Source organism: Equus caballus, chromosome 16, assembly GCF_041296265.1.
Source record: "Equus caballus isolate H_3958 breed thoroughbred chromosome 16, TB-T2T, whole genome shotgun sequence".
Lineage (NCBI taxonomy): Eukaryota > Metazoa > Chordata > Mammalia > Perissodactyla > Equidae > Equus > Equus caballus.
Window position 1 is genome coordinate 86,239,740 of NC_091699.1, and position 18,991 is coordinate 86,258,730.

Sequence of the window (18,991 nt, forward strand, 5' to 3'; positions counted from 1 at the left end):
CGTGGTGAAGGGGATCCTGAGGATGAAAGACTTCTTGGCCAACCACATGGATGGCGGCTGGGATAGAGATGGGGCATGGAGACCAGCTGAAAAGGACAGTTATTCCTGTGTGCACTTTTAAGTGGAGCACTTCTGGAAAAGTATCTAAACTCGTGCATTTATTCCAAAACCAATTCAAAGTTCTGGGCAGCAAAGGAGGTTAGATTTTCAGGCAAATCCCATGAGACACCATAGGCAATGGGACAAGGTTGGCAGTCAGGCATGTCTGAAGCAGAAACGACCCCTACTAAGCCTTGTCAAATATATGTCCCAGTGCCCTCTGAAGCACTTGGCTGCCACTCTGCCAAGGAGAAGGAAGCCCAGAGCCCAGGAGTCAGCTAGCTTCACCCTGCCCCTTCCAAAAGTCAGATCAATTATTGATCAAGTACACTGAAGAGCTGGCTTAGGTTTTGCTACATGAAGGGCATTGATTTCCAATCACAGGATGATAAGCCCAGGAAGGAGCTTAGATTTGCTTAGAGAAACAGAATCAGGCAGCACTCAGAAGGTGCAACTGTGTCCATCAGAGGATTGCGTGACGACGTTGCCCTCATTGCAGGCTGAGGTATGAGGGCATTTCCAGAAAGATGGCTGCTTGTCCTTAGTTCTCTCCTTCACTGTCCTGCCAGGATGTCTGAGATTCCATCATTAGGGTGCCAATTTTTTGTACTAAAGGATAATCCCCACTAAAAATGCAAATGCCTGTTGCAAGAATAACTGTTAAGCCAGGAGTCAGCAAAGTATGGCTGGCAAACCAAATCTTGCAGACCACCCGTTTTTGTACAATTGTGAGCTAAAAAGAGTTTTTACATCTTAAGCGGTTGAAAAAAATCAAAAGAAGAATAATATTTTGTGGCACATGAAAATTACATGAAATTCAAATTTTAGTGCCCATAAATAAAGTTTTATTGGCACATGGCCACCCTCATTCATTTACATATTATCTCTTGGCTGCTTTTGCACTAACAGCAGAGCTAAGGAGTTTCCAGAGAGACCAGATGGCCCTCAAAGCCTAAATATTTACTATGTGACCTTTTACAGAAAAAATTTGCTGACACCTGTGTGAAGCTATTATTGTCCATTCACACCTTAGTGAGAATTAGTATTTTTGGAGTACCTAGGACAGCCTAGAAAGAACAAAACATCAAATGGACAAATTCAGACAGAAGCAAAGGAGTATGAAAGTCCAAAGCAAGGTTTGCAGCACAGAGGACAGAAACAACACTGCAAGATGAGCAAATTTAGCCCATTTTACGGATGAGGAAAACTTAGGCTAAGAGAGATTCAGTGACTTTCCAAAGACCTCACAGCTGGTAAATGGCAGAGATGGAATTCAAATTCATGTGGGTCCAACCCAGAGGGCAATGAGGCATCAGGAGGAAAGAATAAGGAGCTTGGGAACTTCCAAAGGGGCATGTAACCAGCTTGAAAAGGGCACCTCAGAAAACTGCTCAGAGGAGACACAACCTGTGTCCCTGAGGCAACACATTTAATCCCTCAGTCACCTTCTCTGCAAAATGGCGATGAGACTCACCTTGAAAGGGTCGCTGGAGTTCAATGAAACAATGTACACGCAGCACCTGAGGGGTGCCCCACGTTCATCCTTCCTCTCCCTGCCCTGCCTCACTCACACTTCCTTCTCTGCGCCTGGTCCAGGGCACCATCCCCTTGAAACTATGAGTCATCTGAAAATAAACCCACACTTGCTATGGTCCGTCTCTCAGATCCCATCTGCCTGACCCTAAAGCTGCCTCTGGGGATCTCAGGAGCCAGAGAAACACAATGTGAGTCTGAGACCTGGATGTTCAGCTTCCAACCCAAAGATGCTGAGCCCAAGCTGGCTCCTCATCCCAGAGCAGGAAGCCTGCCTTCTCCTGTAAGAGAATGGGGCATGAAGCTTGCCCACCATCTACCCTTCCGTTCAACAGGACAGAAGCTGACTTGACTTGAGGTTTACCCCAGGGGCTCAGCTCCTTCGTCCCCTGTGCCTTCTGCCCTCAGTCTCCTCCTGTCCTCTTGACTCTCCTGGTCATCCATGTTCTTCCCTCTCCCTGGGTCCTCATTGTCTACCTTCCTCTCCTCCCTCTTTGTTCCCCTACATTCCTCCTCTGATTCCTCCTCGCCCCGTTTCCCAAGCATAGGCCCTGAACGCAACCCTGGGGAAGGTGATGGGGTGCACGGGTGCAGGGGTCAGGTGCACAGCCGTGAAGATGGACCTGGATGAGGAGTGAGTCAAGTCAGCCCTTGGCTCTATTGTGAGCCGGCCACAGGCTGTGCTGAAGCCACTCCCTGGCTGAGCCTGGGTTTCTCAACAGTAAATTAAGAATCATAATTCTTGGCCCTATTATTTTGCAGGATTGTTAAGAAGGCCACAGGAGGTTCTATGTGTATTAGTGCTTTGCAAAAATTAAATCACCATGCCAAAAACATTATGATTAAAACTGGTAAAATAGGTACTGTCATATAAATGCATATGCTCACGTTGAATACCCATAGAATTGGGTAAGGCTGTGTGGCTTGAGAATCATGTCCTTGATTTTAGAGCTTAATATTGGAACCAAAGTGTGACAGCTGGGTTGGGGCAAAAGCACAGTCTGGGGGGCCGGGAGCCCAGGCCTCAGTCCCAGCTCGGCTCTAACCACTCTGCAACTTTGGAGAGTCGTTCCTGCCTGCTTCAGCTTCCCCACGTCTACATAGGACAGTAACGCCTTCTGGTGAGAAGATGAAAGGCTGCTGGCAGAGCACCGTACTCAGAACCACACAGTCGGGGCTCAGTGAACAGTAGCTCTTTTCAATTCCCTGTATTTTGATTTTTAAAATCATAGTGTAGTATTTACCCTCCAGATGATTAGAGCAGCCATCATTGAGGCCTGAATTCCCTAACTCGGGGGGAGCGACCCCAGGCCAGCTGCTCCTGGCTTGGCTCTGCCGATCTGCCAGGCGAGCATCCTGTGCTCCTGGCGAGGGCCTCAAGAGGCACTCCTCTGTGAATAACGACCTGTTTTGACATCACTGACACAGCCGGTCATTAAGGTGCAACAAATGGCTCTGTGCAGGATGCTGATTTACCTACTTAGTGGCGTCTTAATGTGCTTAAAGACCTGCTGGATAAATGCGCCCGCCTCAGCCTGCTTCCGCCTGGCTCCCGGGGCTCCATGTGAGCACCGCGTAGACAGGCCTCCGAGGCTTCTGGGTGCTACAGTCTCAGCTCTGAGGGGCAGGGGTGGGGGCGGACTGCACTCTGCCAAATGGTACTCAGTCACAATACTGGCCACCCCTGACTGAGCATTTCCCGCTTGCCAGGCCCTGTCTCCAGGAGTTGCACGTACTCTCTCATTTGCTCCTCATCACACCCGGAAAGCTGTTATTTTCCCATTTTGCGGATGAGTACACTGAGGTTAAGATCCTTGCTACACAGCTAGTACTATCCAGGCCCAGCATCAACCCCGGTCCTGTGTGTCTGCAGGCATGGGGTCCCTGCCCATTCACCACAATGCATCTCAAAAGCAAAGGAGAATGGTGGCCACCTTTTCAGATCACTGGAGGAAAGCTGTTTTGAGGAAAATTCTGCAGTTAGAACCCTTCCCTTGTGTTATAAGGAAAATGTGCAACTGGAGAGCAGGGCAGCCTTGAGAGAGGACCCTGGCTTGCAGGTTGATGGGGGATGAGGTGGGTACCACTCCTCCTCACAAGCCCACCTCCGGGACCTGCCTTCATTCAGGACAGCAGAGCCATCTCTGAGCCTTCTGAGATGACCCCTCGGGGACCGCAGAGGGGACAGGGCTTGCCCAAGAACACACAGATGCTGAGAGGCGGGACCACGGCTGGCATCGGTTCTCCTGACTCAGAACCCCACGCTCTCCTCCATCTCTCTGTGGACCTGGGTTGCCCTAGAGCCACGCAGAATCAGCCTACTCCCTCTTCCACTGACGGTTCTTTTAAAGGTGTGCAGCCGGCTAGGATGTCTCCCTGCAGGGAATCAGCAGAGGGTAGAGCTTCAGAGGGCTGGCCCTGAAGCCGGATTTATCAGGGTTCAAATCCCATTGGCTCAGGGACATTGGTCCAGTGACTGGACCTCTCTGAACCCTCAAATGTGGCTTCTTCAAAATGAGGCTAATAACAGGACCTATCTCAGAGGGTTGTCACGAGGCGGAACTGTGCTGGGTATACAGGAAGAGCTCAATGCTACCAATGAGGGGCAGGAAGGAGGCGAAGAAATGGAAGACACTAAAGTGGGTTTAGGAGTTAGGCCAGCCTCTGGGTGCCATTTGTTGGCTGTGTGACCTTGGGCAGGTCGTGCAGACTGATAACACGTGTAAGAGGCCCAGCAAAGAGCCTGTTAAATGGAGATTTCCTTCCTGCTCTCTGCATCGCCAAGGGATGCCAGACTAGACACTGATATCGTTGTCTGCACACCAACCAGACACTTGGGTTCTAGAGATGAATGTGACCCACAGCAAGCCACCCCACATCTCCTTGCCACATTTGTCCTCATCTCTAAAATGCGCAGAATAGTGCATCCTTCTCCACATACCCATTTCACGTGGCTCTTGGTGGACAGAGTGACAGGATGAAGGGCTATGAGTCAGCCTCGTCTGCCAGGGAGCCCTGGATTCATATTGCCGAGTGTGTCATGACCCTTGAAATGCCCGTACAGGGGTGTGGAGCATGGACCCCACTCTAGCCACGCGGAGGCACAGCCATGGTCCTGGCACAATAGAGGAGCTCTCAAAGCTTCCATTCACCTGAATGAACTTCCCCAGGGCCTACTCTGTGCTGGGCGGGTGCTGAGCCCCTGGGGACCATGAGCTGGAATGGTGGGGCCTGGGCAGGCAGGTGAACAGATCACTCCAACATGGGGGAGTCTGGGCAATGACCAGGAACCAGGGGCTGTGAGGGCAGAAGGCAGGGCTGCCTGACCCTTTAGAAAGGCTTCCCAGAGGAGGTGGTGCTGAAGCCGAGCTCCGAGGGGTCAGTGCAAATTCACCAGGTGGGCTGGGGGAGCGGGGAAGGAGGCAGCGATGGGAAGGGGCAGGGAGCAGTGTCCCCAGGAGATCTTGATGCTTAGACGCTGCCCCTTCCAGGATTCTGTTTACATCCCTGTTCTGCTCAGCAGCTCTTGCTTTATGACGGACAAGAGATAAGAGTTTCAGTTGCAGCCAAGGGTTTGGAGAAAACCAAGCAGAGGTGTATGGACTAGTGTCGTTTCCTTATTTGTTTTCATGAGAGATGTGCTGAGATTTCCAGTGTGGACAGTGCATGTAGACAGAACATTCCAGAGAGACTCTAAGGCTGTGGCATGACAGCCTGAGTTCACCTGGCCCAAAGGGACGAGGTGGACCTCAGCAGGGGAGGTCCCTTCTCCTGATCTCTCCCTGGAGCCCAGCAGCCTCAGCCCCTGAGGCCTGGATGCCTTCAGAGCACCCATGGTTGGTGCCCTCGGCCGGGGGCTAGTGTCCACTGGTCAGGCGGGGCAGAGCTGGCCCTGCCATGGGAGCAGCAGGCATGGGCAAGTGGGCCCGAGCAGAAGTGGGAGCTCAGGGGAGCTGTGGGGCCTGCAGACGTGGGCCAGTGTGGGGAACTAGTCTGCGTCTCCAGAAACTAGTACCCTCTGAGGAGGACTTATTTCTGATAACCTGGTCGGTGGAGGTTGATATTTAGAGTAAAATGTGACCTCATTTTAGCCACCGTTTAAGACAAGTGGGTTTTTGGTTAGCCTTGTTTCAGTAACGAGGCATTTGCTACAGGCCAGAAGCCAAGATGGCTTTGTTGCCCCTCTATGTCTTCCAATGTCAATGTCTGTCTCTGACCTGAAACTCTGCATCCCGGGGAGATGGCAGCCAGCCGCACAGAGGCAGAACTGGGCCGGCCAGAGGAGGGGCCGTCCAGCCGCTGGGAGGTCTGGTTAATGACAGCCTCTCATTGGCTGAATCTCCCACCACCCATGGGCGTCTCCCGGGCCCAGGAGCAAACGCTGACAGCATGTCACCCCCTACCAGCTGCCCAGGATTTAGCTCTTCAGGCCTTTCCCCTGTGGATTTGTAACCTTCCTTGTTCGTTACCAGAGGAGAGACACAGTACTCCACAGCTAGGGTGTGAGCCGGCCCCTTGTGCCCGTGCGGGCGGGAGCCCTTTGTGCCAACGCAAAGAGGCAGGGGGTCTGTCTGCCCGGTGGGCAGCACCCGACAAGGGGGAAGGATGTTTCTCAGACAATGTTTACGAGTTCTGCGTTCAGTTAGAGAACTTGAGGTGACAAATGGCAATTGGGCTACCAAGACTTTTTAATGTAAACATTTTTTAAATTATGAAGTGTTTTATGCTCGTTTGAAAATGATTTTTAAATAGTATAATACTCACAGTAAAAATACCCCATAATCTAATTTTTTAAAAATACGTATGTTTAATCAGTAGCTTGTTTCTTTTATTTATTTATTTTTTGGAGGAGATTGGCCCTGAGCTAACATCTGTTGCCAGTCTTCCTCTTTTTTTCCTTTTCTCCCGAAAGCCCAAGTACATAGTTATATATCCCAGTTGTAGGTCCTTCTAGTTCTTCTCTGTGGGATGTTGCCACAGCATGGCTTGATGACCGATGTATAGGGCCACCAAAGCAGAGCACAAGAACTTAGCCACTCAGCCACGGGGCTGGCTCCTGCCCGTAATCTAATTAATTAGTTGTATCAGTATTATGGTACTTTGCTCCCTTCACACAGTCATTTGAACTTTGTGTTCTTTTTCCTCTTAACTTTGTGCCACGTGCACTGTCCCGCGTCATAAACCCTCGCCATCCCTCTGCGGCTGCATAACACTCCCGAGTAGAAGGTCAAGCGCACGGGACCATGTCCTCACAGGTGGACAGGGCAGTGTGATGGTCGGGACTCAACTTGGTTCTGTTTTTCTTTTTTGTGCATCGGTGAAGATCTTCACGCAGAAGTCTGCATTTTGGATTACTTTCTCTGGGGTGTGTTACCTGCGCCAAAGGCTGTGGGCATTTCTTGGCCTGAGTTGCATTTTGCTAAGCACCTCCCTAACCATTGGTGATGGCTACATGCCCCCAGCAGCGTGAGGGACACCTCTCCCCACCCTCGTGTGCGTGGACTCTCGGGTGTCTAGTGTATGTGACGGGCTCTGCGGATTTGTACTGTATTTCCTGAAGAGACGACAATTTGGTTCCAACTGTAGAATGTCATCCAGTAAAAGGAAAAGCCCTGTGGGCTCTCATATCACCTAGAGTCATGGTCCTTTTATTTAAAAACAAATAAGTTTTTCAACCATGTGCAACTGACCTATCGATTAAAGAGATTTACGTGACTGGAATATGAAAAGTATACATAAGCCATCTTTACAAAAAGACTGAAAATATGTGCGTGAGAAATCATTCTCTTGCCTTGTAAATTCTTTTCAAAGCCATTAAAGTAAAGATTCTTGAAGAACAGCTACTCTATCTTGTACCAATAATACATTTGTCCCAAGATAAGAAAATTGCCTGGAAAACGCTCCTGTTTATTGGACATAAGAGAGAAGAGTTCTATAAATGCAAGAGAAAGTATTCTGGTTGGTTGAGCTAATGATTTTCCCCTTGGGAGAATTATCTTTCACGAGGACTGCTCCTAAATTGCCTGGTTTCTGCATCAATTCTGCCGGACGTGTTTCTGTTAGGGAGCTGAGAAGCACCTGAGCCGAGGATCTTTGGGGATAAAGGGGCTGGAGAGAAAGCGGCAGACAAGCTTTGGGTGGGGTCTTGGTTTCTGAACCATGGGGTTCCCTCAATGGCATCATCAGCTGCTACCCCAACATCCCTGGAGAGCTTGGAGCCAGGTGAGAGGGGAGGTCACAGGTTTCAAAGAGGTGGTGCCTGACACTAGCAAGCTCAGAGGCTTGTTGGGGAATCAGGTGCTCACACCGGCATCAGAGAACCACGCAGAAGAGAGAACGGATCCCCTCGCCACACGGGCGCTGGCTGGATTGGGGATCAGCGTTCAGGGGCTCACACCAGGCACGGGGCCAGAGCAGAACTTGCCCGAGGGCTTGTGTGGATCCAGGGCCTGGAGAAGCAGGACACAGAGTGCACCCCGCACCCAGCCCAGCAGAATGGCAACCACATCTCCAGTCCAGAGGCTGGCACGAGCAGGCAAATCCACAAAGGATGCAGCGAGAAGAAAGTCTGACCAGAGCAAGAGGGCCGAGGGATTCCTGAGCCCTGGACCTGGGAACTGGCACCTCTCATGATGCATCCTTGTCATTCGTGCCCCAGACATTGTGAGCACCTGCTGTGTCCCAGGCACTGCAGATGTAAAAACTAACAACATCGACACAGTCCTTGGGCTTGTGGAACTTGTGGTGGAGGAGCGAGGGGTGTCAAGAGTTGCAGACCAAAGAAAAGGTCACAGAAATCAATGAACAGTTTCTTCTACAGCTCAGAGCCAGTCGGTGGGGCGGGGAGGGGCACTCTGTCCACCGGGAGGAGGACATCCAGGAGCAGCAATCTAATGCACCACGACGGGGAGTGGCTCCAGAGCCCTGGGTCCTGCGTCTGTGGTTCTTGTGGGACTGGAACCTGTGCCCTGCCCTGCAGGATGTGACGATGGAAACGAAAGCTGGTTCTGAACTCACTCTGTGTGAGGTCCTACCCTGCTGGGGCGGTTTCCAGGCAGCAAACAGCCCTGGCTTTGGGCATCCTGCGGAGGGAGCAGAGGTCCTCGCCCAGCTGCTCCCCTGGCTGCTGGGACTCATGGATGTGGGGAGAGGAGGGGTGGGAGTGTATTGCCCAGTGTTGTTTGGGCTGGTGGTTTTCAAGTCTCTCCGTGCATCCAGGTCACTTTAGGTGTTGGTTACAATGACAGATTCCAGGGCCTCTGCCTTAAAACTATCCACTGGAATCTCCTAAGGTGGGGCCTAGGAATTAGTGTCTGTACAAGTTTTTCAGGTGGTTCTCCTGAGGCCAAGGCCTGACTCTGCACCTCTCTATAGATAGAAATTTGGGGAGCATAGTGTGAGCCCCACATAGATGAAGTAGATTGAAAGGTCTGTGAATTGCTGAGGAGAGAGTGTTGTCTAGGCTGGAGCAATCACAGAGGACTTCCTGGAAGAGGAATTGGATGTCTTGTGGTTGGCAGTGGTGACAAGTGTAGATTAGAAGGACGAAGAGAGTTAAGGTAGGAAGTTGTCCTAGAGATTGGTCCGGGTGAGAAGTGATGATGGCCATAAGACTAGAGTGGAGAGACCTTGTTCTTGGAAGCCATCCAAAATTCAGAAGCAGGAGGCCTTAATGGCCCTTTGGGTGTGTGGGGCAAATGTTCCAGTGCTCTGCAGCCTTGCCTCCTGGATCCGAAGGCTTTGGAAGTGAGTTTCAGGAAATAGCCCTGCTAGGTGTTCTTAGAGCAGTGCTTCTCGAGTCCTCTGTGCTGCAGGACCAGAGTGTTTTTCCATGAGTCACGGACGATGATTTTGTAAAATGTAATAGAAACAAATTTCCATAAAAATGAAATAAATAGCAAAGACATTCAAAATGTAAGCCAAATTTTTAGTTACTATTAGATTCAACAAATATAAAATTACTCTGTCAAATTGCTATAAAAGTTTCTAAATGCTTGTTCTCGGTTCTATCCGTCCGTCTTCACAGACCTGTGATGGGCAGGCCAGGGATGGCGCGGTCTGTAGATCATGGCGAGTGGCATTGTTCCAGAGCCTGCCCTTGCCCTTACCCTCCACAGACCCTGACGTGGTTTAGGCTCGGATCACATTGGCAGTGCAGCCTGCTCAGCGCGCCGTCTTTACCTGGTCCTGACCTGATGGCACGGGTCCTCCTGGGAGGCAGTGACAGGCCAGGGACGAGGGTCTGACAGAAGCCTCGGGCCTCAACAAGAAGCTGGCAGGCAAGAGGCTGTCTGCACTATTCCAGGTGCTCCCAGAATAAGGCCTGACAGTGTCCGCCTGCATCCATGACTCTGAAGCCACCCAAGTGAAGGTGCGAGGGCTCCTCAGGCCCGGGAGTCACAGTTGATTGGGGCAAAATCGAGTCCCCTCTGTCCTCGGAACCCTGGGGAGAACTTCATGGTTGAGACAAAACTGGAGGACACATTTCTGGTTGTTTCATTCGACCCTTATCAAGACACCTGGGGAGCCTGAAAGGGTGGAAATACACGAGAGTTTCCAAAACTGGAGACACATATAAGTGCAACTTCATCATCACACACACTTGTCCACCCACTCAAACTCCGGCTGGGGTGTGGGCGTGCACACACACTTACACACACAGCAGCCAAATCTTGAATCAACAAAGACCCCCCCTTCCTCACCTTTGGCAGCCCAAGGAGGAATGGACTGTGAGTGTGAGTGTGAGTGTGTGTGTGTGTGCGCGCGTGCGTGCACATCTGTTCTGATTTTCATATGTCAAGGCACTCACTCATTTGATAGATATTGATCGAGCCCCCGTGTGTGCCGGGCACTGCTCCGTGACTCACCAGTTATGCTCCAGAGCAGGAACAGGCCATAAATGAGTAAATATAAATTCTCAGGAGGGAGGGACAGGCAGGGGCCTCATCAAGGTGGGCCAAGATGTCACGTGTGAGATGAGAGGCAGAGGAAGAGAAGGACCAGCCTCAGGAAGGGCAGGGCCTGGGCACCCAGCAGAGGGACGGCCCTGAGGCTCAGCCCTGATGTGGCCACAAGGGTATTTCCCCCTCCCTCCTTCTCTTCTACAGTTAATTAAGGTATCTCTTTTTAGTAGGAATTAAAAGGGAATAAAATGCTCTTGTGAAAACAAAATATAGTAAATGGGAAGAGGTCAGTAATAAAGGAAGAAAGAGCATCCTTCACATTTATAATTGAGTTCAGAGCATTTGTTTTGCTTATTTTTAAATTGTGCCTGTGTGCAACTGTTTTTAATCAGAGAAGAGAAAGCCGCCTAATTTAATGCTCAAAAATGTATATGCGTGTTATACGTTGGGCACAGGGCTAAATAAACCCCATCAACAACTCTGAAATCCGTGCTAATATCACGTGTTTGCACACATGGACTCAGGCGGACAAGGAAATGACGTGGTCCAAGAGGCAGAGGTGGGATTCACACCTGGGCCTGACCCCAAAGCCTGGGTTCCTCCCTTTGGGGTGGTTGATTAATCTTCCCATTCTACAGATGGAGAAATGGTTGCTCAGCTGGAAAGGTAGGACCAGCTACATGTGCAAATGAAAATGGAGGACTCTTGTTTCAAAGTTATTAAAAATTTTAAGACAGCGACAGCAGAGTGTCAAACCAAGTACAGGACCCCTCTGAGCATGAAGTTGGTCTTGGAGCCGGGAGTGGATGCCCAGCCTCCCTCATTTCTCACCACCTCTGCCTCCTTCCAGCTGCATGTGCCACCTCGGGTTGTAGACCCACGTCAACAGCTGGGAGATGCAGACAGAAGATGAATTCAGAAAGGCAAGCCGTCCTTTTGGGGCTTGGCACAGGTCCCACTCTACCACATGTATCATCTCACTTCATTGTCCCAACGACCCCATGAGACGTAGCTGTGATTTCCCCATCTTACAGATGAGGAAACTGAAGCACAGAGAATATCTTGCAGAAGGTTCGGTAGCTGGTGAGCAGAGGAGGCGGGGTCAGAACCCAGATGTCTGACTCCTCACCCCTCCTCTGTGCCCTGCCATCTAAGTGTCACTCTGGTGCTACCCAAAGTCAGTCTTGGACGCTGAGGAATCCACCCCAGGAGGCACGTGGGGAGAGGAGAGGGAAGGGCAGTCTCAGAAGTCACTTCTGTCGGTGACTTTTACAAAGGCCTTGGCAGAGTCTTTATTACTTACCCTGCACAAACCCACTCAACGGCCCAGTAATCTGGCCCCGAAAGCTCCTTCCTGACTCATCTCGCACTGCGCCCCCTGGAGGCCCACCCCAGCCTCACATATGTCCACGCTGTCTGAGTCGTGCAAAGCCGCTGAGTCATGTGACTTGAGGTGGGGGCACTGTTCTTGTCGTTGCCCATGTAAATGGCACCTAAAGCCATGGAGGAAACATCCTGGAGTTCTCTCTGCCCCCCCGCCTTCTCCTTGCTAGACAGTGCTGTGTTACCCACGCCTTTATGAGCTGTACTCTGATGCTCTGACATCTGGGCCCTCTCAGGGTCAGCCAGTTCCTAGAGACAGTAAGCAACTTACCCTTTTGCTTTTCAAACGTAGACAAACCAATCCAGAACCCACACCCCCAACCACCTCCTTTATTGGGCTCTCACACTTGGTGCCACCATCCGCCTGCCCTAATCAACCCAGGACCAGGGCCAGACAGCTGGGGAGAGGGCCTGTGCCCCAAAGGCTGCTGAAATCATTCAGACTGGCCAACCCCAGTCCCACTTACCCTGCCTTGCCTGTTCCTTCCATGGAGACCACAAGAAAGACTCCTGCCCCGTTTGCCTCTCTCCCTCTGCTTCCTGACTGAGCCAGGTGCTTCTCCGTGTGGCCCCCAGGGGTGTGGCGTGCCCCTTTCCTGGGGATCTGTGAGTATAACAAGCTCTCTTTTCCACGGCAGTCATATCCTGACCTGTTGGCCTTTTTGTCGTTAGTGCCATTGAGTCTATTCCAGCTCCTAGCGACCCTGTGCACAGCAGAGTGGAACCCTGCCCGGTACTTCTGTGCCGTCCTCTCACCTTCCATGGCTCTGTCAGACAGTGCTCTGCTGCTATGCACAGGGTTTTCATGGTCAAATGTTTCCTAAGTGGCGGCCAGGTGCTTCTTCCTAGTCTGTCTAGTCTGGAAGCTCCGCTGAAACCTGTCCACCATGGGTGACCCTGCTGATATTTGAAATACCAATGGCATAGCTTTCAGCAACACGCAGCCATCACAGTATGGCAATCAACAGACAGGTGGTGCGGTTCCCTGACTGGGGAACAAACCTGGACCGGGGGGTGAGGGCGCTGAATCTTGGCCACTAGACCACCACTGTTGGCTTTACCATACTTCAGTAATAATAAAACCTATGTTATAACAAATGCCCACGTCAGTTGCTCTGCAAAGTGTCCTTCCATGGCCCTGTCAGCATAATTTACCTCCTCCTCTCTGTCCCCTGGGCCTGCTCTTTGTTCCTCTGTCTCCTTTAAAGCTGGCTGTGTGCCTGCCACTGCCCTGACTGAGAGCTCCATCAAGTTGGGGGTACGAGTCCCACTTCTCTGCCTCCCTGCCTGGGGCTCTGCCAGACACATAGGTGCTCGGTACACACATGGCATCTGGAATAATGATAAGAATGATGCCATTAGTAGTCACAATAGCTCTCTGTTCCTGGTGCTTTGCACACATTTTCTCCAATTCCCAAAGTCACTCTCTGCAAGGTAGATTTGTGTTGATCTCATTCTACAGATGAGAAAACAAGGTTCAGAGAGGTTCAGTGATTTACCCAAGGCCACACAGCCAAGGAGTTGCAGAGCTAGGGTTCAAACCTGAGTCTGTCCAGCCGCAGGGTTAACACTCTTAATTAAGTTGAATTGAGCTGAATTGAAATTAATTCCCCATTGTGTGACCCTGTCAGAGGTGACCCTCTGCATGGATCAATCAAGAGGTGGCAGTCAGGAGTGTTCTGATGTTCTGAAAATGCACCCCAGGCCACACCCAGCTGCCAAGTGACCTTTCCAAAGCAAGTCTGGATACTTCACGCTCTCACTAAACACAGATTTACGGCTCTTCGCTGCCCCAAAATGAAACCCAAACCCCCTGCCCAGCCTCAGTCCTCTGACCTCCACTCACCTCTCCAGCCCCTCTCTCCTTCCCAGCCCAGTTCAGAGGCAGGGATGGCCAGTGGAGATAAGTGCTCCCTGCTCAGCAAAGCTAGCTCCCTGGCTCCTCCCGCTAGGAAAGGAAGTCCCTTGGTGCCAAATCAACATCACCCGTCTCTTGGAGAAAGTCTTGAAAGATGCCAGATGGTGGATGCCCACAGAGACTGGCTGGGCTGTCAGCTGCCTGAACAATCCCTGTTCAGGGGACCCCCCCATCCCTCCCACTCGCAGCATCCCCACGCCCAGCAGTTTCCTAGAAAACCAGGTGCTTCTTCAGCTGCTGAAAGCTGATTCGGGGAAGAGCTGGAGGCCCCGGAGCACGCACGGTTAGGGAAGAAGAGTGTCTGGCCCACGCCTGCGTCTCCTCTCATCCTCTGCCTCCCTTCTGAGGGCGGAATTGGAACAACAGACCTGAATGTTCTGGATTACGGGAGCCCCAAAGCCTGTGCTTTCCAGAGTCTCGGATTAGCTTTTTTCCACCTCCAGGTGTCCAATATGACAGTGCCAAGTGTGAATGTTCTCCTGATAAGAACACATATGTTCCCCAAATTTAGCGAGAGTTATAATAAAATCATCATGTTTCTAAACCCTTAATCCACAGAGGAGTTTAATTCCTGAGGGCATCCCACTGCTGGCTTTTTCCGGAATACTTCCAGTATCAGTGAGCCTGGTTTTTAAAACAACAGGTCATCTACTTCCTTTCTCTTCACTTCGGAAAAAAATTGAACCACAATTCATGATCTAGTCCCTAGGCCCTTTATATACAGACAACATTTTTAAAATCAGGACGCATGGAGCTAGATTAAAGCAGGACAGCTCAGAGAAGTTTGGGAAGCTTGTGAATCCAGGGATGGGCTATTTCTATCACGAGCTTCAACGAGAAGGTCTCTGTGCTGGGCCCTTGGCCTTAAATGCTCACGACAAGCCCTTGAGGAGGTGTAATTATCTCAAATCCACAAATGAGGCCGTGGAGGCTCAGAGGTGGCAACTGCTCTGCAGAGGCCGCATGGCCTGCCTCTGGGGGAGATGAGATTCAAGTCCAGCTCTCTCCAGTCTTCAGTGTCAGGGCAGCCCCTCTGCCCCCACAAGCTGCCCTCAGGGTCAAGCAGTGATGAAACTGACAATACTCCTTGATTCCTCGATCCTTTGCCAACATCGGACATTGTCACCTTTTTTTTTTATATTACCATAAATTGAATGTTCAAGAATGAATCTGTGAAAATTACTGTTGTTCTCAGTCATGGCACATCCTCACAATCGTGGAGGAGCTATTGATAAGGAGCAGTGTGGCCATGGGCAAGTCACACCAACGGCAGGCCACAGTCTTGTCATCTGTGCAATCAAGATAATGCCGCTCACCCACTGGGTTGCTGGGGGGATGACACGAAAGAAAAGGTGCAGAGGAGCTTCCTGCCTTACAGGTGCTTAATAACCGTCTGTCCTCTCGCTTCCTGCAGCAGCGTTATTGGATAAACGACGGTTTACCAACAGTACGTCTCTTGGACAGGTCCCTGTGTTCGGTGCTGAAACAACTTTGCATTTCATTCCCCCGAAATCCTGGGTGGCAGGTACCACTTTTACAGAAAAGGAAACTGAGGCTTCAGGAGGGTTAAGTGATTTGCCCAAAGTTACACAAGAAGTGGGAGGGCTGGAATTTGAACCTTGGCGCGCTGCATTTGGAGGTCATACTATTAAGCACCATGCTGTCCTACCCTCCAGGAAATGAGGACGAAGAGACGTTCCTGTGGCAAAGGCCGAATCGAGTAACTTGCCTTTAGCTCTCTTAATCCTCATCCCAACTCCTTCTTGGAAAATGAAAGATGTGTGTGTGATCTTCCCGCTCTCTCAAGGACACTATGCCAGAAAGCTTCATCGATTTCTTTGACTGTGTGGTTGCAATTTCGCCTGCTCCTCGTAAACCCTCTAAAGCGAGCCTCATGGAGTCACCAAAGCAACTGGCAGAGTGATGCTCCTAAAGCCCTTTCTGACCTGACTTCTCCCCAGAGGGGACCTCGCCGCCCAGCCGAAGAGGGGCCCGAGGAAGGAAGACTCTGCGAGGACTGTGCCTCCCCTGACTGTCCCTTCATTGCTTATTTGCTCCTTTCTAAATGTTTACTTGCATTCCTTCTAAAAAGGATTTGAAGTGGAATTTCTCATCGAAGCTGACCACCAAAATATCTAGATGAGAAAGAGGTGCCCACAGCCCCCACAGAATCAAGAGAATCAATACCCAGATCCAGTGTCTCGGCTTCTCCAACGGAAAAGGCTTCCGGAAGGAGGCGTTGTGGGGATCTCTTACACACCAGCAGAAACAGCGGGCGCTCCAGCACTGGTGCTGTGGGGCTCACACCAAGGGTGCCTGCACAAAACCGCTTTCTGCATTGCTTTATCTGCATCTCTAAAGAAAGGGAGGGATCCAGGGAGAGAGGAGTGAGGGAGGGAAGGAAAAGAGGCCTCCTCCTTGACACCTTTTCTTCTTACTGGGAAGCGGATTTCTCCTTCCTCAATCCTGGACCAGCCGCCTTGCCGAGAACAAAAAGACCCCAACACGGTATGGGCCGCTGTTGGGATGCATGGTTCTGCAGGACGGAAGGGAGAGACCACACCAGAGAAGCTGCCAACAGGCCATGCGTCCTGGCTGTGGCTCAAGGAAGGCTGCCACGGTGACAGTCGAGGTTGGGTGTCTGGGACTCCCCAGGGCTACATGCAGACGTCTCCTCTACTCTGAGCTGAGTGTGGACAGTCAAAACTAAACATCCCAATCCCTGCCTTTAAGGAGTTCCCAGTAACTGGGGGAGGCAGGCACACAAATGGATAATTTCAATGTTATCCTATAGGATTCATTCACACTTTCTACCACTATCTAGTGAGCATCTACTCTGCTGGCACTGTGCAGAGTGGTAGAGATTTAGAATGACCATGAAGCTGGGGTCTGATGCCGTAGACTAATGCTGGGGATGCTGTGAGAGCACAGAGGAGGGTTTCTACCCAGTTTGGAGAAATCCTGAAAGGTTGCGTGGAGGAGGTGACAAGACAGAAGGTAACAGAAAGGGTGCTCCATGTAGAAGAAACAGCACGATCAAATGCACAGTGGCAGGACACAGTTAGTACCAGGGGCACCATAAGGCTGGTCAGGTGTGGACTGCTTCTGACAGCACTGTGACTTTCAGATACACCGGACAAAAAGCCCTGCTCTCCTCCTGGGGTGTATCCTTAAGACTGAACTTGGGGCCTCTGGAGCATGGGCTATGGCAGCTCCATGACCTCATCCTCCAGGAGGTGATGGGCCAGTCCAGACGCGGCTTCTAGGGGCTCTGAGGAAAAACAGGTAGTTGGATGCATTCTCTTTCAAGTGTAGTCACTCTCGTCTAAACATGCTCCCATGGCAAGTTCTCTGGTGGCAGAGCTCACGACCATGGGGTGCAGTCTCTGCTCGTGGTGGCCTCTGAGAAGACCCCTTAAGGGCAGCTAGTTAACACGGGGGTTCAGAGCTACACCCAGCTGACAGGGTTGCAGGGCAGGGGATGTGCCCCCAGTGGACCAAACATCTCCCTTCCTTTTGGGGGAACAGCATCAGTCAGGGCCCTACTACATGCCGTGCACACATCATCACACTTGGTCCTCACCCAGTGCTGTAACGTCAGTGCTGTGGTCCCTATTTTCCTGATGAGGTGCCCGAGGCTTAGAGACCTTCATTAACCTGCCCACGAACTTCCTAACCTGACAGAGTCAAGCCAAGGTCATTGTTGCCTCTGCTTCAAACATGCCTCTCTGAGGCCTCCCCGGCGCATCCATCCTCGACACTCAGGCCTCAGCTCAGACAGGGACTCTCTCCATCTCAAGAGCCCTTCTCTGTCAGCGGCTTTTCCTTTCCTGGCTGGGACTGCATGGGGCTATTCATCGTCCACCTCTCTCCCCCAGCTCCACGAGGCAGGGGCCCTGCCTGACTCCTTCACTGTGGTGTCCTTGGTGCTCCGAGCAGAGCCTGGTACCTGGAAACCCCAAACAAATGGTTGCTCAGTGAAGGAAGCCCACAAGCCAGCCCTCTGCGCTCTGCTGGTATTGCTCAAGATGGCGGCCAGTGGCTCACTGGGAGCTTGGGAGGAGGCCAAGAACTACAATAAATATGGCCCTTCAGCTTGAAGAGACCTGGCGTCTGCTGGTGGCAGTGGGTGTGGGACAGGTTGCAGCTGGTGCGTTACTAGCAAGTGGTGGAAGGAGGGTTTTCTGAACGGGGTGGAAGGTTGTAACCACAAATGCAGGTGGGTGTGGCTCGTGACACACGGTGAACCGAGTAGCTGGTGGGTGTTTGAGATGTGTACAAGTGCGCTTACGTTCGTTCCTACGTGGCTCAGCAGCATTCTGCATGCACCTGGTATTTCTCAGGGAGGAAATCGTGCATAAGCAAATGTGAAATTCCTGTTATCTTCAAATTGTTCCATAATATATCAATTGTGTTGAAACAAATTCACATTTTCAAGGTAAGTGTTATAGCAGGACTGGCTGTGCCGTGATTTACTTTAATCTTTTCCTTGTTTATTCAGACTGGACCAAGAGGATTGAGTATCAGCCGGGCTCGGGGAGCGTGCCGCTGTTCCCCAGCATCCACCTGGAGACGTGCGACGGGGCCGTGTCCTCCATCCAGATCACCACAGAGCTACAGACCAATTACATCGGCAAGGGCTGTGACCGGGAGACCTACTCGGAGAAATCCCTTCAGAAATTATGTGGTAGGTTTTTCCCTGATGGCATTTTTTTAAGTTAATTGCTTTTAAATGATATACACTAATAAAGGGTATCTTATTATATTATGAAAGTATCAGCCCCTCCCCGCCACACTGGTATATGTACCTCCAGGATGGATGGTAAGTTGACTTATTGTGGTTAAAGGATCTGAAGGCAGGCACAGCTTTCAGCTTCCGGCACACCTGATCCAGACCCCACCGTATATCAGTTGTGTGGCTGTGATGTGACAAAGCCTCTGTTCGTCATCAGTAAAGCAGGGATCAGTGACACAATGTGTTTAAGAATACCCAGCATGGAGCCTGAAGAAACAGGGGTCTCCTTCCGCCATGTCGGTTTATAGAGAGGCGCCTGACCAGGAGCCCCAGGAAGGGTGGTGTCAGTCACTTGGGAAGAGGTTAGTCTCCTCCCTGTGGGACCAGTTACATAATTTGCAAGGCCCAGTGTCAGGGAGA

General features: G+C 51.1%; 1 protein-coding gene across 2 annotated transcripts in view; it reads left to right on the top strand.

Moving 5' to 3' along the window:
* Positions 1-18,991, top strand: part of CLSTN2 (calsyntenin 2) — a 552,389-nt gene that overhangs the window by 439,962 nt on the left and 93,436 nt on the right. For both annotated transcript variants that reach the window (XM_070238231.1, XM_023621018.2), the window contains exon 6: positions 18,338-18,523. In XM_070238231.1, the coding sequence (XP_070094332.1) occupies positions 18,338-18,523 (186 nt within the window). The remainder of the gene's footprint in view (positions 1-18,337; positions 18,524-18,991) is intronic.